The sequence below is a fragment of the Neoarius graeffei genome, chromosome 10 (genome assembly GCF_027579695.1).
Source record: "Neoarius graeffei isolate fNeoGra1 chromosome 10, fNeoGra1.pri, whole genome shotgun sequence".
In the NCBI taxonomy this organism is placed as follows: Eukaryota; Metazoa; Chordata; class Actinopteri; order Siluriformes; family Ariidae; genus Neoarius; species Neoarius graeffei.
In genome coordinates this window covers 84,931,050-84,958,398 of record NC_083578.1, presented here as the reverse complement: position 1 = coordinate 84,958,398, position 27,349 = coordinate 84,931,050, and the positions used below count along the sequence as shown (strand labels likewise).

Sequence of the window (27,349 nt, the reverse complement as noted above, 5' to 3'; positions counted from 1 at the left end):
TTTAGGGTTTTACCTACTTAGCATAATTAAGACTAATTACATGATTTTTAAAAAATTTTGTATTCAGTATTCAACCACCTATGTGCTGCTAATTTCCATGTAAATATCTTGAAAAATAGAAAAGTTATTAAGAAAAAACATTTGATCTCATTGGTTAATGAGGCCCTTTTTGGACCATGTGATAGCTAGTCATACAGAATATTACGGCAGTTTTCTAATTAAAAAAAAAAAAAAGCCGTTTTTTCAATCTTTGATTTGTAATATCTGAAGAACGGATAAACATATTTTAATTCTGTAAAAAGTATGTTGTTCAGCATTCAATTCTGAATACAATGAGAGCGGTTTCAAGCAATTTGGATTGAATTTGAATTTTCATCTGATTTGCCTGTTAAAACAAGCTCTCGGTGGAGGTAAAGAAAATAATCAGAACCTCATCGATTTCAATTTTGCAAACAGTGGATATGGCAAACAGAGGGAAAGTGAAATACAAATACACTGGCAGTCAGTGAAAAAGTCCAGGTCAATAATTCAACATATTATGCAATACGGAGTTGGGGAAATGTTTGTTTTGAGATGTTTCTATTGAATAGCGTGCACAGAAGTCATTAATGAGTTCTCCTCAATCCAAACATTTTTCAATAGTCTTCAGGGAGTGGTCTTTAGGAATCAGCTCAAAGTGCTGTTTTGGAGAAAAACAAAAATTTGTACACGGTTGAAAGGATGGGTTGGATAGCCTTTATTAAGGCCATGAAAAAGCCGACTTTTGTATTCCTTATGTCCAAGATGCCACGGTTTAATCCAGATGACAGATGGCGGGCCCTCGGCATGGTGCAAGCCGGCCTAAGTTTTTCAGAAGTTGGGCGTCGATTGAATATCCAAACCCTGCCATGGCCTGCGTATTCACCTGATCTCAATCCCATTGAGCATTTATGGGATCACCTTGGTGTTCAGATCCAGAACCGTGTTCCTCGTCCCATGAACAGCGGTCAACTGATCCAGGCTCTTCAAGAGGAGTGGCAGGCCATTCCACAAGACAGGATTCGCCGTTTGATACGCAGTATGCGTCGCAGACTGACGGCTTGTATTGCTGTTGGTGGGGACAATACTCGGTACTGAAGCTGCAACTTTCCAATTACAGGGTATCCATTTTGTTCGGACTGTACATTATCAAAGCTCACAACAATTGTGATTTTTTTGTTTATTCATCTCGAGTTAAATGTCAGTATATTGATCTGTAAGCTTCTAGTACATGATTTCATAGCTTATGAATAAAATTATTTTCATAAATGTCACCTGGACATTTTCATTGACTGTCAGTGTAGCATGTACAATCTACAGAACCATTTCTTTACATATATTGCAAGTATTGGGAGAGAAAAAGGAATGGATAATGGTAATGGCTGTGTCGTAGATATTCTGTGTGCACTACAAAAAGTTGGGACAAAGTACAAATTGTAAATAAAAATGGAATGCAATGATGTGGAAGTTTCAAAATTCCATATTTTATTCAGAATAGAACATAGATGACATATCAAATGTTTAAACTGAGAAAATGTATCATTTAAAGAGAAAAATTAGGTGATTTTAAATTTCATAACAACAACACATCTCAAAAAAGTTGGGACAAGGCCATGTTTACCACTGTGAGACATCCCCTTTTCTCTTTACAACAGTCTGTAAACGTCTGGGGACTGAGGAGACAAGTTGCTCAAGTTTAGGGATAGGAATGTTAACCCATTCTTGTCTAATGTAGGATTCTAGTTGCTCAACTGTCTTAGGTCTTTTTTGTTGTATCTTCCGTTTTATGATGCGCCAAATGTTTTCTATGGGTGAAAGATCTGGACTGCAGGCTGGCCAGTTCAGTACCCGGACCCTTCTTCTACGCAGCCATGATGCTGTAATTGATGCAGTATGTGGTTTGGCATTGTCATGTTGGAAAATGCAAGGTCTTCCCTGAAAGAGACGTCGTCTGGATGGGAGCATATGTTGCTCTAGAACCTGGATATACCTTTCAGCATTGATGGTGTCTTTCCAGATGTGTAAGCTGCCCATGCCACACGCACTAATGCAACCCCATACCATCAGAGATGCAGGCTTCTGAACTGAGCGCTGATAACAACTTGGGTCGTCCTTCTCCTCTTTAGTCCGAATGACACGGCGTCCCTGATTTCCATAAAGAACTTCACATTTTGATTCGTCTGACCACAGAACAGTTTTCCACTTTGCCACAGTCCATTTTAAATGAGCCTTGGCCCAGAGAAGACGTCTGCGCTTCTGGATCATGTTTAGATATGGCTTCTTCTTTGAACTATAGAGTTTTAGCTGGCAACGGCGGATGGCACGGTGAATTGTGTTCACAGATAATGTTCTCTGGAAATATTCCTGAGCCCATTTTGTGATTTCCAATACAGAAGCATGCCTGTATGTGATGCCGTGCCATCTAAGGGCCCGAAGATCACGGGCACCCAGTGTGGTTTTCCGGCCTTGACCCTTACGCACAGAGATTCTTCCAGATTCTCTGAATCTTTTGATGATCTTATGCACTGTAGATGATGATATGTTCAAACTCTTTGCAATTTTACACTGTCGAACTCCTTTCTGATATTGCTCCACTATTTGTCGGCGCAGAATTAGGGGGATTGGTGATCCTCTTCCCATCTTTACTTCTGAGAGACGCTGCCACTCCAAGATGCTCTTTTTATACCCAGTCATGTTAATGACCTATTGCCAATTGACCTAATGAGTTGCAATTTGGTCCTCCAGCTGTTCCTTTTTTGTACCTTTAACTTTTCCAGCCTCTTATTGCCCCTGTCCCAACTTTTTTGAGATGTGTTGCTGTCATGAAATTTCAAAATGTCTCACTTTCGACATTTGCTATGTTGTCTATGTTCTATTGTGAATACAGTATCAGTTTTTGAGATTTGTAAATTATTGCATTCCGTTTTTATTTACAATTTGTACTTTGTCCCAACTTTTTTGGAATCGGGGTTGTATAATGTATGTAGATATATGCATAATTATATTATTGGTGTCTGCGTACATGTGTATATGTATGTACTGTATATATGATTTCATTTAGTCAGTATTATACCATGTTGGTCATAGTGGGGATTTTATTTTGGAGATTTTGGAGCAACTTTTGCGTCCCCTTACAATAAGGGTTAACACTAAAGTATTGCGATGGAAGGGTAACACGGTGGTGTCGTGGTCATCGCAAGAAGGTTCTGGGTTCGAGCCTTTCTGTGTGGGTTCCTATACAGTCCAAAGACATGCAGTTCCGTTAACCGGCTAGTCTAAATTGCCCATAGGTGTGAATGTGTGTGTGCAGAAAGGAACCAGCCACCCTACTCCAGTCCTGCACTTAAAAAACCCACCCATCACTACCATGACCCTTAGGGGGATCTGCAGAAATGCATGCACCATTAAAAAAATAGTAATTTTTACAGAGCTCCCTCAGGGACATGGTAGAGGAAAATATCTTGAGCTACTTTTGCATGAACCCAAACGTAGCTCTAAAATGTCCCCACTATGACCCTTAGGAGGCTCCATAAAATGTTGAGATGTTCTTGGAATGGATATGTGGATATTTTCCTGGAGATCTGGCAACCCTGGGGTCATAGGGTCCTCCAGAACCGGGTGGAGATCCTGGACCATCATGCAATTCATGTTTATGAAAGTTCTGCTCATGGAGGTGCACAACAACAATACCACCACCACACCGGATACAGTCACTAATTAAAGACGCTGTGTGGCAATGGCACGTGCAGACAGGTGTGAGGTTACCTGAGCAGAGAAGACGAGTTACAGGAAGAAGCTTTAAAAGGCCGGAAACAGCATCATATATATATAATAAATATAATTGTGTTTACCTCGATGTGTTTGGCCTTGAACACAATGCCATGAGCTCCTTCACCAATCCGACCCAGAATACTATACTGATCCATGGCACTGGCTAAAGCGGCTAATCCGGAAAGCTAACCGAGCCGAGCTAACTAACTTCCGTTCCTCACCAAATTAAAGCTCAGATTATATTTAAACACAAGTCGAAATTATAAATATCTAAAATAAAACATACTAACCAGACCTTTTCTCTTCCTAACTCGCTAGCGGCGCCGTCCAAAAACAAGCAGCTAATCTAGTGGACTAACTACTTCCTCGTCTCCATGGAAACAGATACAGAGCGCTACGGCAAGTCAGAAGGCTCAAACTTCGCGTTTTATATTACAGACCACGAGCCAACTCCATCAATCAGCATTCTCTAAAATGGTTTATTAGCGTTGGAAAGTAGCCACGTGTGCATAAACAGCGTTAAAATCCTAACTTCTCTTTTCCTATTTCTAATTAGAAAGACATTTGCTGGTCATTTATATTAAATTAATTATACATATCCTGAAGAGTCCTCCAACACAAAAACACAACCTGCTCATCAATGTCATGAGACAAATGAACACAGAGACAGATTTCCATTACTTTTATATGTCAAGACACAAAAGCAATCAATAGATGACAACATGTAAAAACATTTGTTACAGATAATTATATAAAAAGGCGGAGTTTTGTTTTACGTCTTGCTACGTGAAAGAACTAATTTACAACTGAGTTCAAACGCTGGCTGTGCCAATAACCCATCATTTTCACAAACTGTCAGAAAAGCAAACCAAATGTTTCTCCTCATTCCCATTCAGACACATACAGGGTCCATTTTTCAGTCAAACATCATTCTAGAAACTGGGGGTTGTAACGCAAAATCACGTTTCAGAGCGAGCATGCTGGTCCAGGATCAGAATTGAGCATCATCATCATCCAACTGAACACAATGAATAGACACATCCTGTATCAGCACTCTCAATCCGACACTGTTAATCCATCTGTACCCTGCACCCCGAAACCATCTGCGGAAAACAAAAATAAAAAATTAAGCCACCCCAGGATGAATGACGAGGCTTGTGACATTTTCCCCACAATGAGAAGAATCCCAGTTTTGCTTTTACCTCCAGCCAGCTCACAAGCAAGCGTTGAGAGCAACAGGGGGGAGAAAGAAAAAAAAAATGCACAGAAACTCAAAAAAGCAAAGTTTACATTAACTAGTGAAAAAGTTAACAGGAAGGGAGGGGGAAAAAAATTAACCAAAGGAGAAAATAGCTTTCCAACAACACACTCCTTTAAATGAACAATATACAAGTTGGGAGGAAGGAGAAGGAAAAAAAAAAATGAAAGAAAACCCAAATATTCAGTATGCTGAACTTGTTTTAAGTGGGTAGTCTTACTCCAAAGTGAGTAGAAAAAGTTCACTTCAATCTTTAATTTCTGAATCAGCGTTTCAAAGATACCTTAAGGTGGGATGTAGAAAACTCTGTGGCACACAAGACAATCGGCCGCAGGATCCCACAAGACACTCAGAGTACAGGAATGAACAGGAACTGTTTAAAACTGAGCAAATGCACACAATAAGGGGGACGTTTTTCTGTTTAAAAAAAAAAAATAAAATACAAAAATAAACCACACAGCGAGCTTCTGAAATCACTTCTTACCATTTATGGGATCCCCTACCCCCCCTTTCTTTATACAAGATGCATTTCAAAAAAAAAAAAACAGTCACACACCTCCCCTTCTACAAGGATCAGAGTCCTTACATCTTCGGTACAAAATACAGTTCTCCAATTCCCTCTTAGCTATGAATGAAAACACAGTGATGTAATAACAGGCTACTGGACTCGGATTGAATATACAATTACAGATGTCTTAAAATGAAAAGTTTTTTTTTCTCTTTTCTTCAGAAGCATCACCAAGTGCTGTGTTGTTGCTTTTTTCCCCCTCCCATCCTTCAATGGATTTCCAGGTGTAGCTTCATTGTCGGCTTTCTCCCTCTTCAGTTACCGTCCAACATCCGTCCGTGTCCAACTGAAATATACAGACTTAAAAAACTGGCAGAAGAGCAAAGTTGTTTGTTTTGTTGTTGTTTTTTTTTTATCTATTGCTTGTAAGATAAAATAACATGAAGGAAGGGGAAAAAAAAATGAACTACAGGAAGGGAAAAAACAAAAAAACAACCCAATACAGTTAACTTGACTGAATGCTGCCATTTGGAAATTTATCACACAACTTCCAGGACAAAGCAAAAAAGAATGTGCTTTTAACTGTTTGTCTGAAGAAACATTTATAATACGGTTTCATTTTAACACAGTCGAAGCGATAAGGCGTCCATGGCACCAGGATGTCCAGTGATGATTGGGGTAGGGCACAAACAGATTATCTTGAACTTTCTCCTTTTTTTTCCCCCGCTGTCATTTCATGTTAATTAGGAAGTGATTGGGGATGTGGTTTAATAAGGCTGGGGAGGGCATTCAGCAGGAAGGAGTTCGGTCAGGGGTGTTGGTCTCGAAGGGGGAGGGGCACGTCAATCTCTCACTGGTCGGCTCTGGCCTTTTTTGGACCGGTACCTTTCCTGTAGAATTAAAAAAAATAAATAAATAAATTTCAGATTGATCAGTGCCGAGTTTCACAAAAGCATCGCAGCACAAAGATCGTTAAATGGTAGAGCGAGCAGCACAATGAACACACCCTCCTAGTTAAGATGCTCTTGAGAAACTGACCCCAGGACAATTTCTGCATTTCAACAAAAATTTCTGAAGGCCCAGTTTAATAAAATTCCTTGTTAATGGCCCAGATATGCAACAAACATGACTGAATGATGACACATTAGCTTTAATTGCTTAATAGTTTATAGTGACAAATAAGGCAATCTGAAAGTGGCCATTTCTCAGTCTACTAATCCAACATCACCTTAAAGGAGAACTGAAGGCAAATTTATCATCAAAATTCTATTAAATATAGGAATGCATTTTTGATCGCCATTTTGTCGCTGCTATAGAGGTTTTCGACCCACGTGACCGTTGCCATGTCGACAAGTAGATGGCGCCATTTTGGCGGTCACAACAATGGTGACTCCCGCTAGATCTGTATACCTGTATCCCACATGATCTGTATACCTATGCCGTTAAAAACCCATCACCATACACAGGTATTGATCTGAAAGCGTATAAAGGCCAATTTATGCTGACAACCCAGTCCTCGCAGATAACGTCGCAGACAGTGTCTGCGTAGCCCCCCCACCTTCGCAGACGCTCTGCGTGCACCTCCCAAAAATTGTGACCACCGCAGAAGCCTCGCAGACAAGAGGGCTCTGATTGGTCCACTCTACATCCGCTGTACACGCACTTCCGCTTCCCTGCTTTCCCGGTTTGGTTTGTTTTCACGACCAGCATTTTTAAAAACACGAGCGAAGATGGAGCAGCATGAAGAGCGGTTGATTGAGGAAGTACGTACATCTATACGACTCCAGTTCTAGTCATTATAAAAAAAAAAAAAGTTCTAGTCATTATAAGTAACCGGAGGATAAACACTCCACTAACCACACCCACCAACCACTCCTAGCGACTTCGCACCCCTTGGCGTTGTGCCGGTGAATAACATCACGCACGCCTATTATCCCCACTCAACGATAAATTACAACTGTCTGCGAAAAGCTATCCGCGAAAGCCTTGTTGCACGAGCATGCAGAGGCCTTAAGAGTTTGGATGCCTACAAATATTTTGTGTCAGGCTGGGTAACATGCCTACATCAGCGGGTCGTCCCTGGAGCCGGTGGTCGCCATCTTATTACAGCTCAGGTTTGTTCACATTTTCATTTACTTTCGGTCCTCAGGATAAACAAAATGTTATTAAATGTCATTGAAATAACTTCTTAGTCTGTTGAGACATGGCCCGTTATAAATTTGCTGTTACCAGGCAATGACCAAGAACTGTATTATTAGGGTCGGTGTCTGTTGTAGCAGTGTACTAGCAGCTAGCTGTTAGCACTAGCTAATGTCAACAACATAGTAGCTAGTATGTTACTGTAGCAATGTTTACGTTCAGTCATTTGGATGACTGTTAAAACCTTTCAGTCTCAAGTTTTTCCTTTACTGGATTTACTAGTTTACTGAGCTAGCGCGCTCGGGCAAGCTGGGAGCTAGTGCGCTCGAGCGCGCGCTAGTTCGCGGCCTGCCCGAGCGCGCTAGCTCAGTAAACTAGTAAATCCAGTAAAGGAAAAACTTGAGACTGAAAGGTTTTAACAGTCATCCAAATGACTGAACGTAAACATTGCTACAGTAACATACTAGCTATGTTGTTGACATTAGCTAGCTTGATCTTCAAAATGGCGGACACCGGGGCGTCACGTGACCCTGTGACGTCAGGTGAAAAACCTCTATAGCAAGTTATGAGTGTTTGAAATATGCTATGTAATACTGTACATCAGTCCATATGTCAAAGCGACGGCCGTAAACGAGATTCGTTGAGACCTGTGCGAGACATCGTAGGACGGAAGTAAAACGTACAGCGGAAATCAAAGCGACCGACATCTACCAACGTTGTCAAAAGACACACGTGCCCTCTTTTGAATGCTGACGTAATCAAGCCGGAAGGTGTGTTTGTTTTGATAGCAATCAGGAAAGTTTGAAAAAAAAAGTAGGCAGTAAACGTCATTTAAACTCGTTTTTGTGCAATATTTCGTTTGGAAAACAGTCTTCAAAATGGCAGCACTGACACCTGGCTGACACTTCACGTTTCAAAGTCTCATGAAGATCGCGCGGATAAGCGACGCCTGCCGTGGACCAAACGAACTAAAAATTCAACACGGCTAAAAACCGAATACACCAAAAAGTATAATATTTATTGCAATTAGTTGCCAATACGAGTCACGATATAAGGTTACTAAAATCGAAAACATTAAGAAATAAAGCAAGTTTTAAAATGACTTCAGTTCCCCTTTAAAGAAAATATATAAATAAAAACTGAGCTTTTTAATTCTGTTAGTCTTTTTTTTTTAAAGCTTCACTATTCAATTTTAATTTAAAAAAAAGTGTTTTTCCTGTAATGTTTTATTAAATTGCAACAACATTTGCCAGCCTCTAAATTTCTCCCATTCCCTACATCACAGTGCAGTTATGCACAGATAAAATGCAGTATTAACCTGTAGTTTATTCCACTTCACTCAGACCAAAAAGATATTTAGAACATTTAAACAGGACTTGGCTCTATTACTCCAAATAATCACTTTAGGATGGACGCTGTTCCTGTAAGGGGTCGCCACAGCAGATAACGTCCCTCTATCTCCTCCTGTCCTCTGTATTTTTTTCCAATCACACCAACCGTCCTCATGTCCTCCTTTACCACATCCATAAGTCTCATCTTTGCTCTTCCTCTTTTCCTTCTGCCTGGCAACTCAATCTCCAGTCGTCTTTTCCCAATATACCCTGGATCTCTCCTCTGTACATATCCAAACCATCTCAATCTCACTTCGCCTCCAAGCCGTCCAATATACTCGTTTCTCATCCTGTCCAACATTTTCACTCCCAATGAGAATCTCAACATCTCCAGTTCAGCCTCCTGTCTCGTTTTCAGTGCCACCGTCTCCAAACCATACACCACCGCTGCCCTTACGACCGTCTTGTACATTTCCCCTTTCACTTTTACTAGCAACCTTCGGTCACAAATCACCCCTGACGCTCTCCTCCATCCATTCCAACCTGCTTGCACTCTCTTCTCTTCCACATTCGCCATTACTTTGCACAGTTGACCCTAGATGACTCTGCGGATGATCTGGAGATGGACCCTATATAACGCTTAAGCTGTGTAGGTATTCATTAGGAACATTAATTAAATACTCACGTATCAGGAGATGAGACCGGTCTCTTTGCTGCAGGTTTGGCAGCAGATCCATCTTTACTGGTTTCTGGAAAAGATCACATCACCATGTCTTATCTCTCACATACAAATTTAACAAATACTTTTAGATGCCATTCCGAGTTCAGGACAAAACGTGTAGATAATCCATTATATAATCCAGAAAATTTCTGTTCATTAGCACCACTACAAAATGCATCAAGCAAAACTGTTGCTCTGAACGTGGATTAATTTAATTATTATTATTTTTTAAAATATTGTTTAAAAATGCCATACTAGTATAAACAGTGGAGAAAAAGGGCTGGGCAGTATGATAGTTTTGTATTAGGTCAAAGTAGACTTTTTTAAAAATACATCATCCTATGGCTTTTTATTACATGATGCCAACTCACCTTGAAGCCACCTGACTTGCGTAGCAGGGCCGTAGCCCTTCTCGTTGCGGGCGGCAATGCGGAAGATGATGGCGGGTTTGGTTGTGTAGTCGATGTGGGCGTTGGACAGGCTGGAAGTCTGGACTAGGCAGGAGGGGTTTGGCCCACAATACACCCGCATGAAGGCCAGCTGAGCCGGGGCAGATGCTTTTGCCTCGGTCGTCTGAGAGCTCTGGATGGCCAGGTAGACGGAGTACTCTATGATCTTCCCTGATGTCACAGACGGAGGTTCCCAGGTGAGATGAGCACCATCAGGGCTCTAAATAGGAGATAAAAACACCCACAAAACGTACAATGAACGAAAAGTGAGAGAGAAAGAACAGCATGAATAATGAAGTTTCCAAAAGCTTACCTTGCTGATTTTAATGGCACACGGTGCTCCAGGGAAACCAGGCAAGCAGGTCTTGAATGCAGACACTTCAGAAAACGTTCCACGGCCACAAGCGTTAATTCCAGCCACACGGAATTTGTACGCGGTGCCAGGAGAGAGCTCCACCTTCTTCATTTGACTGTAGTCTGGTATGGTCCCAGAATCATCCTGCAACAACACAGTTAAAGATCACTCAACATAAAAAAAAAAAAAAAAAAAGTGCAAAATTCAGACAAATCTGCAATTCACAGCGAGAGAGAGAGAGAGAGAGAGAGAGAGAGAGAACCTGACTCACATCCGTAACCTCCGAATCATCTGCTGGGATATAATAGTGTGTGACGACCATGTTCGTCACCTTGACTATTCCAACATCAAACCACTGATTTTCTTTCTTCACTGGCGGTTTCACAACTGCAGGGGGCGCTCCTGGCTTCTGCTAACAGCAGACAAGAGAAAGAAACTCAAGCCCTGAAATGACCAGCATATTCTTCCTAAACCCCTAATATAGCCATATATACAATGAAGAAAAGCGTATGCAGGACTGTGAAATACAAGTGACAAAATCCGAGGAAACAATTTTAGCAGGGGGTCTGGGGGCCACAGGGCCCCAGAAGCTGAACAGATTTTGTGTATATTGATAGATTTGAAGCATCTCCTGAAAGCAAATATTTTCAACCATGCCATTTAATTTGCACTGTTATTATTATGTTGAAATAATACAATACGAACTGATTTACCTTTTAACTGATAAGGGTTCACTTGAAGAATGAAAATATATCATCAATAACATACCTCATATTGTAAACTCACTTATATTCTTGTGTCGGTTCCTATCAATTCATTGGGTACCATAATGTCTTTTCCAGGGGGGAAATTCTAGACTGACTATTAAATAATAGTCACTAATGTTCTTGTTTTTGAACTGATTCAATACCAAAATGTCTTTCTTGTTCATGTTAGACAGACTCTAGTCAAAAACTATATACAACTATTTACAAGTCAATACTTATATTTATTTCCTTTTCTTTGTTAGCAGTTGCTTCAGCTTATGCCGCTTTTCCACTACCAACGCGGCTGAGTTGGGCTGAGCCGTGCCGTGCTGAGTTGGGCTGAGTCGAGCTGAGTGGGGCTGTTGGAGTTGCATTTCGACTACAACCGCGCTGAACCGTGCTGGCTGGAAGTGGGTGGACACATTGGGTGGAGTTAGCGAAAGTGGGTGGACGTCACGTGATGTCGTTAGGCGGCGCAAACAGTGACATCAGTGAGCTTTTAAGCGGTAGTCTCACGACCCGGATAGTAAACGATAAACATGGAGGACATGGAGTCGTTAGTGTTGCTGGTCTTGGTGCTGTGGCTTGTTGTCACCGACAACGCCAACAGATACTGGCAAGAGCGTATAGATGAGGCGAGGCGCATAAGGCTTCAGAAATTCTTGTAATTCTTCTTCTTCCGGGTTTACGGTGTTTACAGATCCCAGCGTGCTTGCAGGGCGTGTGTGGACACTCCTCCTCACCAATCAGTGCACAGGGGAGTGTCTCCTCACGCCCCTAGCCCCACTCGGCTCGGTTTGGCTCGCTTCAGCCCCACTCCAAAACCGTGCGAGTTTTGGGTGCTGAGTAGGGCTGAAGCGAGCTGAGTCGTGCTGCTCTGAGGTAGTCGAAACGCGAGCCGTGTCGGGCTGAAGTGAGCTGAAAAAGGGTAGTGGAAAAGGGCCATTAGAAAGCCTACTCTTTTCTTTTTGACTTTCTATATGGCTTTTCCTTGCTCTTTTGGTCTCTTTCATTACATATTCATGATAACAATGAACATTATGAATAAGTTAAAACTACATAAATAATAAATGTGAACAAGATGGTCTACCTGGTAATCTCTAGTTCAACAGCTTCAATTTCACCAATTCCGCATGTTTTTTTTTTCCTTTAACATGGTCAACCAAACGTGTTCTTCCACCAGAACCGTACTTCACATCCTGATGGCACAAGATGCAGTAAGCTTTCCCTGGTTCTTTTATCTTCCGTATGTGCTCATGGAGATATTCACTACCGGCTTTAAACTCCAGCCATCGCCAATTCCATGGATTTTTGATGCCGTTTTCCTTGTCAATGTTTTTGACATCATCGGTCTCACCATCCTCCCTCTGAACGATGTCCCTCCGTGATGCGGACATACCGCGAAATTCTCCTTTTCAAAACCGTTGATATCGAAAGCGTGTTTAAAGAGCACAAGATTCGCGCCATGGTTTGTAAGCATGGCACAAATGCCGTAAACTGGTCCGTCATTGTCGCAAAAGAAAAAAAAAAAAAAGATACCAAAAAATTACAATGTCGTTACAGAAAGAACAATCTGCGGTAGGCTCTTTCCCAGACTCGCCGGCTCGGTGACACTCGCTGTACGAGACTACTAGCGGTCGGTAGACGACAACCCCTACCCCCCCAATTTGTTATTGCAAAATTAGATGATTTACCAAAATGATATTTTTGGCGGCCAAATTCGCGGAATTCCGCGGATTTTTCACAGCCCTGCGTATGAAGTAGGTCAGCTCACCCCTGCTGCAGACTCGATGCCATTGGCCACCTCAGCAAGCGCAGTAGCAGCCTGTATCTTGGCAGGGCTGGCAGCCACCATAGGCTGGACTGGGGTAAGTGTACTCGATGGAGCCAAAGCTGCATGAAAAGAGTAAGAATTTGTAAACAGGGTCAGTCGCAGATTCAAAGTTTTGTTTCATTGCAATGACATGTACAGGACGTTCAAATTTGTTCTTAAGCTCATTCATTTCCGTTCCAACCAAACGACTAAAAAGTAATTTTAATAAAAAGCAAGATGAAAGAGGCCTCAGGTGTGCTCCTGCTGAGCTGGAAAGAAAATCTCAAGCAAATGAGGCATTTTGCAGACATAGAGGTACGCTCTGGTGCCCTCACTCTCTGCAGAAGTGCTGGGTAGAAGCTGAACCACGGTTCCAGTTACTGCTGCAGCGGCCATCTCGTGGCCGTTGCTTTCTGTTGTGGGGTCGTTGAGGCTGTCTGCAGGTGCCAGGCCCTCAGTTGGCAGAGGCCCCGCACCCGAATCGGCCCCCAGTTGCTGGGCAGCGGCAGCTGCTGCTGCTTGAACCTCCTGGAGTTGCTGCTGCTGCTGGACCAGAGCAGCCAGTTCCTGTTGCGTCAGTACAATGGGAATGGTGGTGGCCTGCTGACCATCATGTCCTGCATCTCCTTCATCTAAGAGAAGAAAGGTGTTCCAATTTAATACCAATGCTGTTTCCAGAGACCGTACACCATCGACTCATAACCCTTCCAGTAAGCATTCTTTTCAAGCTGCAAGAGGACTCACTGAGCACAGCCTGTTGGGCTGCCTGCAACACAGCCTGTATGGCGAGCGCCTGGGCCTCTTCTGTGGCTGCAGCCTGAGCAGCAGCTTCTGCCGCAGCGGTGACGGCCAGTTCCTCCGGGGTCAGTCCCGTCACCATCAGCGTGGTCTGCTGCCCCTCGGCCGACATCAGTTCCTGAGGCAGTGCCAAGGCCTCAGAGTCCTGCCCTGACAGAGCCACGGCCTCTGCACTATCACCACCCTGCTCCATCTGCACAGACATGCCACTCGTAAATACAGGGATATGCATGATGTAGTAACCACACAGACAGATTTATTATTTACTACATTACTTTCCCCAAGTAATTCATTTAATCCATAATAGCTACTTCTGTAGAGTTTGTTGTATTTGGTAAATAAAGCACAGCCTAACTCAGACAAAAGTATGGTAGACGATATCTACCCTGAGTATTATTGACTTGAAACAACCACCAGAAGCCAAATGAACACTGAGATAAATTTATCCACTTCAAATTCTTGTTTTTCTTAGATTTAAAATAACCATGGCACGACTGTTTTCCTTGGGTTTAAACAAACCCGGCCCTACCTCAGCCTGCTCTCCTTGACCCGGCTGTGCTTCCATGGCAACGTGAACCTGCAGCATGGTGCCTGCCTCACCAGCAGCACCCTCTTCAATAGCAACAACTCTGACTGCCCCCTCTTCACCCAGTTCACCCTCGGTCTGCATGGGCTCCTCGCCCATCGCTACTGCCTCAGAGTCTCCCTGCTCCATTGCCTCGGCTTCGCCAGATCCCTCCACGACAGCAGCAGAGCTTGCCATGGATGAGATTTCCTGCAGGGGGCAGTGGAGGAGAGGAAAACGGCAGCACGAGTCAGGTCTGTTTACGATCATCCAATCCATATTGATATCTACAGTAGGTTAAGTATTGAGCCTTCACAATCATGGTGCAATAAAAGACCAGAATACTACAGTAAATATACTGATGGCTTGAGTATACAGAACAAGATAAACTACACAAACAGAATAGGAAGGACCATTTCATACACCAACACCTACAAGAGCACTGTAGTCCATGAACAGGGGAATAGTGTCCCGAGCAAAAAATCCCAATGACTTACAGGAACAGAAGGTCCTGGAGTGGGCGTGGCCTGCGTCACTGTGGTGATGGCTCTGCTCTGAATTGGAGGATTGGCAGGTTCTGTTGAAGAAGTCGCCTCAGCGCTGGTGCCAGTGTCTTGTCCGTTACCACTCTGTTGCGCTGCAAGACAGATATCGGTCTCCGTGAAGTGGTCATGATAAAATCCTAGCAAAGATGGAGTGCACCTTGCAATTTTCTCCTCTGGTTATTAAAGGAACAGTCCACTGTACTTCCATAATGAAATATGCTCTTATCTGAATTGAGACGAGCTGCTCCGTACCTGTCCAAGCTTTGCGCGACCTCCCAGTCAGTCAGATGCAGTCAGACGCGCTGTCACTCCTGTTAGCAATGTAGCTAGGCTCAGCATGGCCAATGGTATTTTTTGGGGCTGTTGTTAGATGCGACCAAACTCTTCCGCGTTTTTCCTGTTTACATAAGTTTATATGACCAGTGATGTGAAACAAGTTCAGTTACACAAATTGAAACGTGGCGATTTTCTATGCTATGGCAAGTCCGCACTATAATGACAGGCGTACTAACACCTTCTGCGCGCTTCGGCAGCGCATTGATATCTGAGCTCCGTATCAATGCGCTGCTGAAGCGTGCAGAAGGTGTTAGTACGCCTGTCATTATAGTGCGGACTTTCCATAGCATAGAAAATCGCCACGTTTCAATTTGTGTAACTGAACTTGTTTCACATCACTGGTCATATAAACCTATGTAAACAGGAAAAACGCGGAAGAGTTTGGTCGCATCTAACAACAGCCCCAAAAAAATACCATTGGCCATGCTGAGCCTAGCTACATTGCTAACAGGAGTGACAGCGCGTCTGACTGACTGGGAGGTCGCGCAAAGCTCGGACAGGTACGGAGCAGCTCGTCTCAATTCAGAAAAGAGCATATTTCATTATGGAAGTACGGTGGACTGTTCCTTTAAGTCCACGTTATACAAAGCAAGAAAAAAAAAATCTAAGCAACTGAAAAAATAAAAAAAAATCCTGATCAGAGCATTCTTGTCATCGCATAAACTGGAGATGCTGCTCCATTTCCAAGCTGAAAATAGATGTACTGTTTATATCCTCGCATGCACAAGGTAAAAATGCAGACAATCCTATCTATTTTGCAGCAAAAGCTCAGGATACCCAATATTTCCCCCCAATGAACCAAGCACAACCTAGCTCATTTTCATACCTTATAAAAAGTGCATAAAGTCTTCCTAGACCATCACAAAACTTGGTAGGTTTAAGTTTTCTAAATCTTAGGCGCTGGACCTGAAGACTAAGGGCCCGTTTACACGAGGACGCTGTCGGGTAAAAACGACTAAATATTTTATCGGAAGTGCCTTTCGTCTACACGGGGACGGCGTTTCCGAGGCTGAAAAACGGAAAAAATTGAAAACGCCTTCCAGAGTGGATAAGTTAAAAACGGCCCCCGTTGCATATCCGTCTAAACTACCCAATACGCGAAACTCTGCTCGGATCTGCTCACGTCGGGTACGCGTTTACGTCATACATATGTCATATACTGTACATGCCAGCCCGGGAAGCAAGAAAGTAAGGAAAAAGTAAGAGCATGTCTGATTACATCGATCCAACGGACCTTCAAGCTGCTCTGGCAGCTTTAATAAACGTCCAGGAGTCCTTCGAACATCTATACCGAATCTGCACATATACCGTTAATGAACAGAGGCGGGTATAGTATGCTCTTACTTTTTTACTTACTTTCTTACTTACCATAGCCAGAATAGTCAAAGTTTTCGCGGCACAGATGTGCAGACCAGACAAGACGGAAGACGTTGCGCGTGCGTGCAGACATAACGGAGGTCTTTCACAGCACCACCTAGCCGCCTGGCATGCACATCCAATTGAATTCCATACATTTATGCGGCACCGTATAGACGCAGATTTCCTCCTTGAAAACGGTCATGTAGACGCGGAAAAAAGTGAGAACAAAAACAGACTTTTGCGTTTTTGTTTCAGACCGTCCCCGTGTAAAGTGGCAGGGCTCGAAATTAACTTTTTTCCTTTGTGTCCCCCAGTGGTCCCGAATTCTGTGTTGTATTGTCCCGAATGGAAGCAATAGTGTCCCCATTTTTTTCCTCTCTGAAATAACCAGTGGTTAATATTATCATATGAAGTTACTATTATTTGTAACTATGCGATTTTGAACCCTGTACATTTTTACAATAAGTCACAAGTGACACATGTCCTATACATCATCTACTTCAAAATTACAGTTATTGCATTTTCAGTTTATTAAACTTTGGCGATCTCACTGTATGAATAGATACCCGTTTATTTAAAGGGGCCAACTAGCTCATTCAGAAAATGTTTCAACTCCCTACATCTGCAGTACACTTTAGTTAAAAATAAGACCCCTTTTATGTTCATTTCATCTACTTATACCTTGAATATCTGTTGGCACTTATAAGGCCAACTTATAATTTTCACCATTACCGTTACCCATTTTTATGAACTTTCCGTTATCCATTACCGTTATCCATTTTATGAACTTCCGCTGCCGAAACGTGGGTGCAAATGTTAGCAACACCAACATAGTGCCAGGTCCTAGCCTAGTTGTGCTGCTGACTGACTAAACTTTCTGAACTAGAAAGACACCAAGAAAACTCACTTATTCTGTTGAACGCTATCCTCCGTCAATATCATCCACATCATTCCTGTTGTATTTTATAACGTGTCTAACAGTGTTCATTAAGTTCATTCAGTTGCTAGCGTTGCCTGCAGACCAGGCGATGACACTTTGGATCCTGAAGGTCCCGGAGACGTTACGTCTGGGCTTTCAGTTTCTTCCCCGCGGTCGGTCCGCTTCAACCACTTCAGCATTTTTGTTCTGGCAAGAGTCGGCGCAGCGTGTGCGGTAGCAATTCCATTCCAAGTCCATATAATGCGGACTCCGGCCGAAGATTCTAGAACAGAATGCGCTGCTCTGTAGCCTACGGATGCAGGTGCATCGAAAGTGTAGCTACTATGTATTTTTCGCTGTTAACGTTTTAAAATTAAAATTGACAAATTAGGTGAATGTCTACGTATGTGTTACGGCTTTATAAATAATATTAATGTAGAACTTTTTTTCTAGATCTATTTTTTTCCATTGTCCCGGGATTGTCCCAGATATGATAATTTTGTGTCCCGATGACATTTTTTATGGTCCCCGGGACGTTGGGACACCATTAGTTTCGAGCGCTGTAAAGTGGGCCTAAAGATTGACTCGTTTACGATAAACACCGCTTGTAGGCTTCCAGGCCTGCTAAATTAGAGATTTGCCAACCTCTTAAAATCTGTTGGAAAGGGACAAATCACTAAAAGTCCAGTTGAGTATGCCAGGCATTAGCGATATAGTTTAAGCCCAACCACTACTCTGGCTCTTGAAAGACTTTTGGCGAACCAAAGATATTTTTCATTTCATCAATCGTTCCCAGGAACCTGAGAGATAACCAGCCATACCTGATCCTTCGGCTGACTCGAGGCTGCTGGTGGCAGTAGTAGCAGTGTTGGTGGTGCCCGTCTCATGGGTCTCACATGGCGGGTTGGAACACACTCTCTGCACCATGCCGTTTTGCCCCACGCCAATAGTGGATGAAGCTTGTGTGGGTGTGTTAGTGGTGCCAGTCTCATGGGTCTCACACGGCGGGTTAGAACAAACTCTCTGTACAGTGTTGGTTTCCGCATTGCCCATACTCAAAGACGTCTGCGTAGCAGTGTTGGTGGTGCCGGTTTCATGGGTCTCACAAGGCGGATTAGAACACACTCTCTGTACAGTGTTGGTCTCTGCACTGCCCATGCTCGAAGATGCCTGCGTAGCGGTGTTGGTGGTGCCGGTTTCATGGGTCTCACACGGTGGCTTAGAACAAACTCTCTGTACCGTGTTGGTCTCTGCACTGCCCATACTCGAAGATGCCTGCGTAGCGGTGTTGGTGGTGCCGGTTTCATGGGTCTCACACGGCAGCTTAGAACAAACTCTCTGTACCGTGTTGGTCTCTGCACTGCCCATGCTCGAAGATGCCTGCGTAGCGGTGTTGGTGGTGCCGGTTTCATGGGTCTCACACGGCAGCTTAGAACAAACTCTCTGTACCGTGTTGGTCTCTGCACTGCCCATGCTCGAAGATGCCTGCGTAGCAGTGTTGGTGGTGCCGGTTTCATGGGTCTCGCGAGGCGGGTTGGAACACACTCTCTGTACCGTGTTGGTCTCTGCACTGCCCATACTCGAAGATGCCTGCGTAGCGGTGTTGGTGGTGCCGGTTTCATGGGTCTCATAAGGCGGGTTGGAACACACTCTCTGTACCGTGTTGGTCTCCATACCCATGTTTGAGGATGCCTGTGTAGATGTGTTTGTGGTGCCCGTTTCATGTGTTTCGCACGGTGGGTTGCTGCATACTTGCTGCACGCAGCCCATGTCGGCCGATGCCGTGGTCGTCGTATTGGTTGTTCCAGTCACGTGCGTCTCACAAGGTGGGTTAGAACACACACGCTCTGTTCCAATCTTAGCAGAAGCTGTGGTGGCAGTATTGGTGGTGCCGGTTTCATGGGTCTCGCATGGTGGGTTGGAGCAGGCTAGAGTCACTTCACCCGAGGCATCGCCTGCTTCAGCGCCTGTGGTGGAGGGCTGTTCAGAGGTGGGGGAGGCCAAGATGGATACGGGAAGGTCCTGCTGCGCCTCCACGCCACTGGGGGTGCTTATCAGAGTCACCTGTGTGGGCTGTGTAGCTGCCTACAAGAAACAAAATCATTCAGTTACTCACCATATTAGAACAAGGACATTTTAACAGACTGTACAGCATGTGCAGTACCTGTATGGCCACTGTCGGTGTAGTAGTCAGGTTTGTCTGGGCTGCAGACACTGTGATAGCTGCTGGGCTGATCACCTGGCTGGAGAGTGTGGCGATGGTGCCCAAGGTGGTTATGGGAGTAGCCAGGCTAGCATTGGCAGTAGCGTTGCCCCCTGCCAGGCTGGTTGAAATTGTTCCAGTCACAGTGCCGAGAGTAGTTACTCCTACACAGACATATGGCAAGAATGTTATACAGTGCTCAGCGTAAATGAGTGCACCCCCTTTGAAAAGTAACATTTTAAACAATCTCTCAATGAACACAAACAATTTCCAAAATGTAATGTGAAAGGAAGATTAATAATATAACTTCGATTACACATTTCAGTTTTACTCAAATTAGGGTGGTGCAAAAATGAGTACACCCCACAACAAAAACTACTACTTTGTATGGCCTCCATGATTTTTAATGACAGCACCAAGTCTTCTAGGCATGGAATGAACAAGTTGGCAGCATTTTGCAACATCAATCTTTTTCCATTCTTCAACAACGACCTCTTTTAGTGACTGGATGCTGGATGGAGAGTGATGCTCAACTTGTCTCTTCAGAATTCCCCATAGGTGTTCGATTGGGTTCAGATCAGGAGACATACTTGGCCACTGAATCACTTTCACCCTGTTCTTCTTCAGAAATCCAACAGTGGCTTTAGATGTCTGTTTAGTCATGTTGGAAAAGCGCACGACGACCAAGGGCACGGAGTGATGGTACCATCTTCTCTTTCAGTATAGAGCAATACATCTGTGAATTCCTGATGCCATCAATGAAATGCAGCTCCTCAACACCAGCAGCACTCATGCAGCCCCACATAAGGACACTGCCACCACCATGTTTCACTGTAGGCACCAGGCATTTTACTTTGTATTCCTCACCTTTGCGACGCCATACAGTTTTGAAGTCATCAGTTCCAAAAACAATTTATCTTGGTCTCATCACTCCAGAGTATAGAGTCCCAGTAGTCTTCATCTTTGTCAGCATGGGCCCTGGCAAACTCTAGGCAGGCTTTTTTGTGCCTGGGCTTTAGGAGAGGCTTCTTTCATGGACGGCATCCATGCATGCCATTCCTCTGCAGCGTACACCGTATTGTGTCACAGGAAATAGTCACCCCAGTTTGGCTTTCTACTTCTTTAGATAACTGCAGTGAACTTGCGTGCCGATTTTCTTCAACCCTTCTCATCAGAAGACGCTCCTGTCGAGGTGTTAACTTCCGTGGACGACCTGGACGTTTTTGTGAGATGGTTGCAGTTCCAGCTTTAAGTTTTTGTACCACTTTTGCTACAGTATTCTGACTGATAAGTAAAGCTTTGCTGATCTTGTAGCCTTCACCTTTGTGGCAGAAAGAAATTATTTTCTTTCTCAGGTCTTGTCTCATTTCTCTTCCATGTGGTGCCGTTGCTGACAGCATGAAATGGGGAGGGGTTTTCTTTAAGTAACACCCTTTTATAGTCAACTGTCTGCTGGACACCTGTGTAATGACTAATTAGACTCACCTGTGATTGTATTCTTGTTACATTAGACATTTGTAGTCTACAATTTAGCTTTTCTCCAGAGACTTTCAGTGGGGTGTACTCATTTTTGCGCCACCCTAATTTGAGTAAAACTGAAAAATGTGTAATCCAAGTTATATTATTAACCTTACTTTCACGTTACAAGTTAAACAGATGTTATATTAAACTTTGTCTTGTCAACATTTTGGAAATTGTGTGTGTTCATTGAGATATTGTTTAAAACGTTACTTTTCAAAGGGGGTGTACTCATTTACGCTGAGCACTGTACATGCTCAATTAGAAGGAAAAAAATAATAATCCAAAAGGGGTCCGGATTGCATTATAAATAAAACAAAGTAAAAAATTTAATAAGCAGGAATGCATCATGCCATTTATATTACCTGTGGTGCCTTTAACCACTAATGTAGTAACTGTGGGTTTGACAGCAGAAACAGTACCAGGAGAAACGAGACGCACACCACCCATAGGCACAGTGCGAAGAATGGTGCCAGGCTGCCCTGGCGCCCCCTTCAGGACCACCTAGAAAAAAAAGCATCGCAAAATATTACAAACTCCTCCCAATAGGAGAATCCTTACTCTCCAATAAAACAAATGAGTGACATTACAATACTCGGCCAGACTAATGAGCATCTCAGAACAAAATCAGCTGTGAGCTACTGCTCACTTATGGGGCTTTTCCACTACCAACGCGGCTGAGTTGGGCTGAGTCGAGCTGAGTGGGGCTGCATTTCGACTACAACCGCGCTGGATGGAAGTGGGTGGACACATTGGGTGGAGTTAGCGAAAGTGGGTGGACGTCACGTGATGCTGTTAGGCGGCGCAAACAGTGACATCAGTAACCTTTTAAGCGGTAGTCTCACGACCCAGATAGAAAACAAACTGGCTGGCCTTTCCTCGCTTGGGTTGGTCTTCCATCTTCTAGTTTTCTGATCATCATTATCTTCTTTGTCGTAATTCTTCTTCTTCCGGGTTTACGGTGTTTACAGATCCCAGCGTGCTCGCAGGGCGTGTGGGCATGTGAGGATGCTCCTCCTCACCAATCAGTGCACAGGGGAGTGTCTCCTCACGCCCCTAGCCCCACTCGGCTCGGTTGGGCTCAGTTCAGCCCCACTCCAAAACCGTACGAGTTTTGGGTGCTGAGTAAGGCTGAAGTGAGCTCAGTCGTGCTGCTCCGAGGTAATCGAAACGCGAGCCGTGTTGGGCTGAAGTGAGCTGAGAAAGGGTAGTGGAAAAGGCCCATTACGTACCCCTCCGCTCTCGCTTATATCAGAATGCAAGCAATCGAAGGAATAGGACACTTATTATGAATGTTGACTTCAACAAATAATGAACCCTGAAACCAGTAAGTAAAGAGCAGTGTCTCTCCAGGGATTTCAAACAGCGTCCTGAAATAGCATTTTGCTTCTTGAAACAGCGTCAAAAATCCACCTTCTATGTTTCGTAAAAACATTCAGGCCGGTAAACAGGAAGTCAATGTGCGACAGACCTGAAAATGGTACACATGGTATAGAATCCCAAGCTGAAGCTCAGTACCAAATTTCAAGCAGTTGTGATTTGTAGTTGCTGAGAAAAATGTTGTAAATCCACACTATGTATTTCATAAATCCATTCAGTCAGGAAACAGGAAGTCGATGTGAGACAGACCTGAAAATAATACACGTGGTATAGAACCCCAAGCTGAACCTCAATACCAAATATCAAGCAGTTGAGAGAAAATTTTCCTAACATTTTTAAGTCCACGCTATACGTTTCCTAAATCCATTCAGTCGGTAAACAGGAAGTCGATGTGCGACAGACCTGAAAACAGTAAACACGGTACAGAACCACAAGCTAAAGTTTGGTACCAAGTGGCTATGATTTACAGTGGAGGAAATAATTATTTGATCCCTTGCTGATTTCGTAAGTTTGTCCACTGACAAAGAAATGAACATTCTATAATTTTAATGGTAGGTTTATTTTAACTGTGAGACACAACATCAAAAAGAAAATTCAGAAAATAACTTCATATAAAAGGATATAAACTAATTTGCATTTCTTTGAGTGAAATAAGTATTTGAATCCTCTACCAAACAAGACTTAGTATTTGGTGGCAAAATCCTTGTTGGCAAGCGCAGCCGTCAGACGTTTCTTGTAGTTGATGACCAGGTTTGCGCACATGTCAGGAGGAATTTTGGTCCACTCCTCTTTGCAGATCATCTGTAGACCATTAAGGTTTTGAGGCTGTCGCTTGGCAACTTGGAGCTTCAGCTCCCTCCATAGGTTTTCTATGGGATTAAGGTCCGGAGACTGGCTAGGCCACTCCATGACCTTAAATGTGCTTCTTCTTGAGCCACTCCTTTGTTGCCTTGGCTGTATGTTCTGGGTCATTGTCGTGCTGGAAGACCCATCCACGACCCATTTTCAGTGTCCTGGCAGAGGGAAGGAGGTTTTAGGGTACGTGGCCACGTCCATTCTTCCGTTGATGTGGTGCAGTAGTCCTGTGCCCTTAGCAGAGAAACACCCCCAAAGCATAATGTTTCCACCTCCATGCTTGACAGTGGGGATGGTGTTCTTCGGGTCATGGTCAGCATTTTTCTTCCTCCAAACACGGTGAGTTGAGTTAATGCCAAAGAGCTCGATTTTGGTCTCATCTGACCACAGCACCTTCTCCCAATCACTCTCAGAATCATTCAGGTGTTCAGTGGCAAACTTCAGACGGGCCTGCACTAGGGATGGCGAAAAGTTAAAAAAAAAAATCTTGACCAACCACCGAGCCTCATTAGCCGGTTAACCTAGGAGTTTAAACAGGCATGCAAATGGCACGCCTTTTAGCAGATGCCGCCTTTTTCATGGCTGAATCGTGCAGATCCAATTTTTTTTTTGGGGGGGGGGGGCGTTGGAGTGTCTGAATAATTTCATCAGAGTAAATTCTGTATGCTCAAAGGAAAGCAATCGGATCTGCACGATTCAGCCGTGAAAAAGTCGGCATCTGCGCCTTTAGTCTGTGTGGAGAGATATGACCTGCAATAACATGCATTGTTGGCTACAGACCGAAACATGCTTTCAGAATGCACTGGCCAAGGCAGGACTAAACTCGATGTGCCTTCTAATAATAATTTAAAAAAAAAAACAATAGTAATTTGTAAGCTAAAAAGCCTGTGTCTACACTTTTTTCTTTCGCCGAGTGGCAGCTGTGTTCAACTGGGGCGGGACATGACTGAATGGGTGTTTCTGATTTGTTAGCTGTCTTTAACTGGGGCGGGAGATGACTGAATGGGTGCTTCTGATTCATCAGCTGTCGTCCTTACACCGCATGGCATGCCCCAAGCGTTTACAGCACAGAATTCCAAGTCCTCCGCTCCAAAATCGGCAGCTTCAAAACGATTGATTTTTTTTTTTTAACCGACAACCAAAAAAAAATTAACCGGTTGACGTTGTTTCGGTCAACATCCCTAGCCTGCACGTGCCTTCTTGAGCAAGGGGACCTTGCGGGCATTGCAGGATTTTAATCCATGACGGCGTAACGTGTTACCAATGGTTTTCTTGGTGACTGTGGTCCCAGCTGCCTTAAGATCGTTAACAAGCTCCTCCCGTGTAGTTCTAGGCTGATCGCTCACCTTTCTCATGATCATTGCTACCCCACGAGGTGAGATCTTGCGTGGGGCCGCAGACCAAGGTCGATTGATGGTCATGTTGTATTTCTTCCATTTTCAAACTACTGCACCAACAGTTGTCTCCTTCTCACCCAGCTTCTTGCTTATGGTTTTGTAGCCCAACAATCTTGTCCCTGACATCCTTAGACAGCTCTTTGGTCTTGCCCATGTTGGAGAGGTTGGAGTCTGATTGATTGATTCTGTGGACAGGTGTTTTTTATACAGGTGTCAATTTAAGACAGCTGTCTTTGATGCAGGTAACGAGTTGATTAGGAGCGTCTAACTGGTCTGTGGGAGCCAGAACTCTTAATGGTTGGTAGGGGATCAAATACTTATTTCATGCAACGAAATGCAAATATCAATTTATATATTTTATAAAATGTGATTTTCTTTTTGATATTCTCGCTCTCACTGTTAAAATAAACCTACCCTTAAAATTATACACTGTTCATATCTTTGCCAGTGGGCAAACTTACAAAATCAGCAAGGGATCAAATCATTATTTCCTCCACCGTATGGTGGCTGAGAAAAAGGGCGTTTCGGATGGACGGACAGATGTAAACCAGTATACCCTCCCTCCTTCGGAGTGGAGGTGTAATAATAAACTCATGGCCATCTTCAAGACATCCATTTCCATCAGAAATATCTACAGCTGACTAATCACTCATGTTTTCATTCCCTCCCCACCATGGCTACGAGGTCAGGGGTTAAACAGGACCTCACCTGAGTCACTCCCTGCTGTGCAGTTCCAGCAGCCAGTTTTGGTACTGCGGTGATAATTTTTCCTGGTGTGCCAGGAGTCATCATTTTGGTTGTGATGATTGTGATCGGAGACTTGATACCAGTGCTGCTAGTAGCACCTGCCAAAAATAGAAAACACCCCATCACACTTCAGAAACCATTTCATCAAATCGGAGAAACTTTTTAAAGTAAAAGGAAACAAGCGAGACAAATGAGATCAAGTGTTTGCTTCAACCCAACAACGTGGCAAGTATTATAGCTCACAGAACTTGCGCCAAGACAAACCTGCAGCTCCTTGCTGAATAGCAGACATCGGGATGGTCTTGATGATGGTGGTGCCAGGCTTGGTAGTGGTGGTCGGGGAGATGCCCAGAATGGTTGGTTTGGTGCCAGTGCCACTTGCCTGCGTGGTAGTGATGATGGTGGTGGGCTTGCCGTCTGCTGAGGTGACTAGCTTCAATATGGTGCCTGCAGGCAGAGGACCCTTCGTCTGGAAGAAAAATGTCAAGTCAGTCATCGTGATCAACCAACAGCAGCTTTCGAGTTTACACATCTTCACATAGCTGTGGCCTTTTCAAAAGCAAGCTCAAACCAAATGTAAGAAAAATGCGCATATCATGACCTGTATGATCTGTGTGACAGGGCTCCCAGCTTGGCCCGTCACTGCAGAAGTCTGTACTGGTTTTGTCTGGACCATGGACATCACCTTCCCCAGGCTAGAGATCTGAGCAAGAAAGAGAACAAAAACTCAACTTTATATACATTCACTGTGAAGGACTAAGGAAACCTAGGCACGTCGATATTGATATGGAACCAAATTTCATGAAAAACATTTTGTTTCAGCATCACATGAATCTGTACTTCTATAAACATACTATCACTACTCACAGTAACAAGATCACTCTACTTACAGAAATAGAGCTTTTTCAGGTTGGACAAGAAATTCAAATACAACCTCCATTCCAAAGAAGTTGGGACAAAGTACAAATTGTAAATAAAAATTGAATGCAATGATGCAGAAATTTCAAAATTCCATATTTTATTCAGAATAGAACGTAGATGACATAAATGTTTAAACTGAGAAAATGTATCATTTAAAGAGAAAAATTAGGTGATTTTAAATTTCATGACAACACCACATCTCAAAAAAGTTGGGACAAGGCCATGTTTCCCACTGTGAGACATCCCCTTTTCTCTTTACAACAGTCTGTAAACGTCTGGGGACTGAGGAGACAAGTTGCTCAAGTTTAGGGATAGGAATGTTAACCCATTCTTGTCTAATGTAGGATTCTAGTTGCTCAACTGTCTTAGGTCTTTTTTGTCGTATCTTCCGTTTTATGATGCGCCAAATGTTTTCTATGGGTGAAAGATCTGGACTGCAGGCTGGCCAGTTCAGTACCCGGACCCTTCTTCTACGCAGCCATGATGCTGTAATTGATGCAGTATGTGGTTTGGCATTGTCATGTTGGAAAATGCAAGGTCTTCCCTGAAAGAGACGTCGCCTGGACGGGAGCATATGTTGCTCTAGAACCTGGATATACCTTTCAGCATTGATGGTGTCTTTCCAGATGTGTAAGCTGCCCATGCCACACGCACTAATGCAACCCCATACCATCAGAGATGCAGGCTTCTGAACTGA

The 27,349-nt window shown here is 43.6% G+C and overlaps 2 protein-coding genes across 8 annotated transcripts in view; both read right to left on the bottom strand.

Annotated features, from left to right (window-relative positions):
- Positions 1 to 4,158, bottom strand: part of cdk20 (cyclin dependent kinase 20) — a 29,154-nt gene extending 24,996 nt beyond the window's left edge. The window contains exon 1 of the mRNA XM_060932459.1: positions 3,870 to 4,158. Within this exon, the coding sequence (XP_060788442.1) occupies positions 3,870 to 3,944 (75 nt within the window). The 5' untranslated portion in view covers positions 3,945 to 4,158. The remainder of the gene's footprint in view (positions 1 to 3,869) is intronic.
- Positions 4,159 to 4,456: 298 nt separating this feature from the next.
- hcfc1b (host cell factor C1b) overlaps positions 4,457 to 27,349 on the bottom strand; it is a 40,221-nt gene continuing 17,328 nt past the window's right edge. For 4 of the 7 annotated variants that reach the window (XM_060932463.1, XM_060932467.1, XM_060932464.1 and 1 more), the window contains exons 13-28: positions 26,333 to 26,434; positions 25,996 to 26,200; positions 25,693 to 25,829; positions 21,718 to 21,856; positions 19,796 to 19,998; positions 18,453 to 19,716; positions 14,970 to 15,109; positions 14,437 to 14,682; positions 13,854 to 14,100; positions 13,445 to 13,741; positions 13,071 to 13,189; positions 10,822 to 10,962; positions 10,509 to 10,694; positions 10,118 to 10,415; positions 9,711 to 9,774; positions 4,457 to 6,445 (exon numbers count right to left, since the gene is read on the bottom strand). In XM_060932463.1, coding sequence (XP_060788446.1) covers positions 6,406 to 6,445; positions 9,711 to 9,774; positions 10,118 to 10,415; positions 10,509 to 10,694; positions 10,822 to 10,962; positions 13,071 to 13,189; positions 13,445 to 13,741; positions 13,854 to 14,100; positions 14,437 to 14,682; positions 14,970 to 15,109; positions 18,453 to 19,716; positions 19,796 to 19,998; positions 21,718 to 21,856; positions 25,693 to 25,829; positions 25,996 to 26,200; positions 26,333 to 26,434 — 3,828 coding nt within the window. In that variant the 3' untranslated portion in view covers positions 4,457 to 6,405. The remainder of the gene's footprint in view (positions 6,446 to 9,710; positions 9,775 to 10,117; positions 10,416 to 10,508; positions 10,695 to 10,821; positions 10,963 to 13,070; positions 13,190 to 13,444; positions 13,742 to 13,853; positions 14,101 to 14,436; positions 14,683 to 14,969; positions 15,110 to 18,452; positions 19,717 to 19,795; positions 19,999 to 21,717; positions 21,857 to 25,692; positions 25,830 to 25,995; positions 26,201 to 26,332; positions 26,435 to 27,349) is intronic. The other 3 variants (XM_060932466.1, XM_060932468.1, XR_009655548.1) reach the window with 2 other exon arrangements.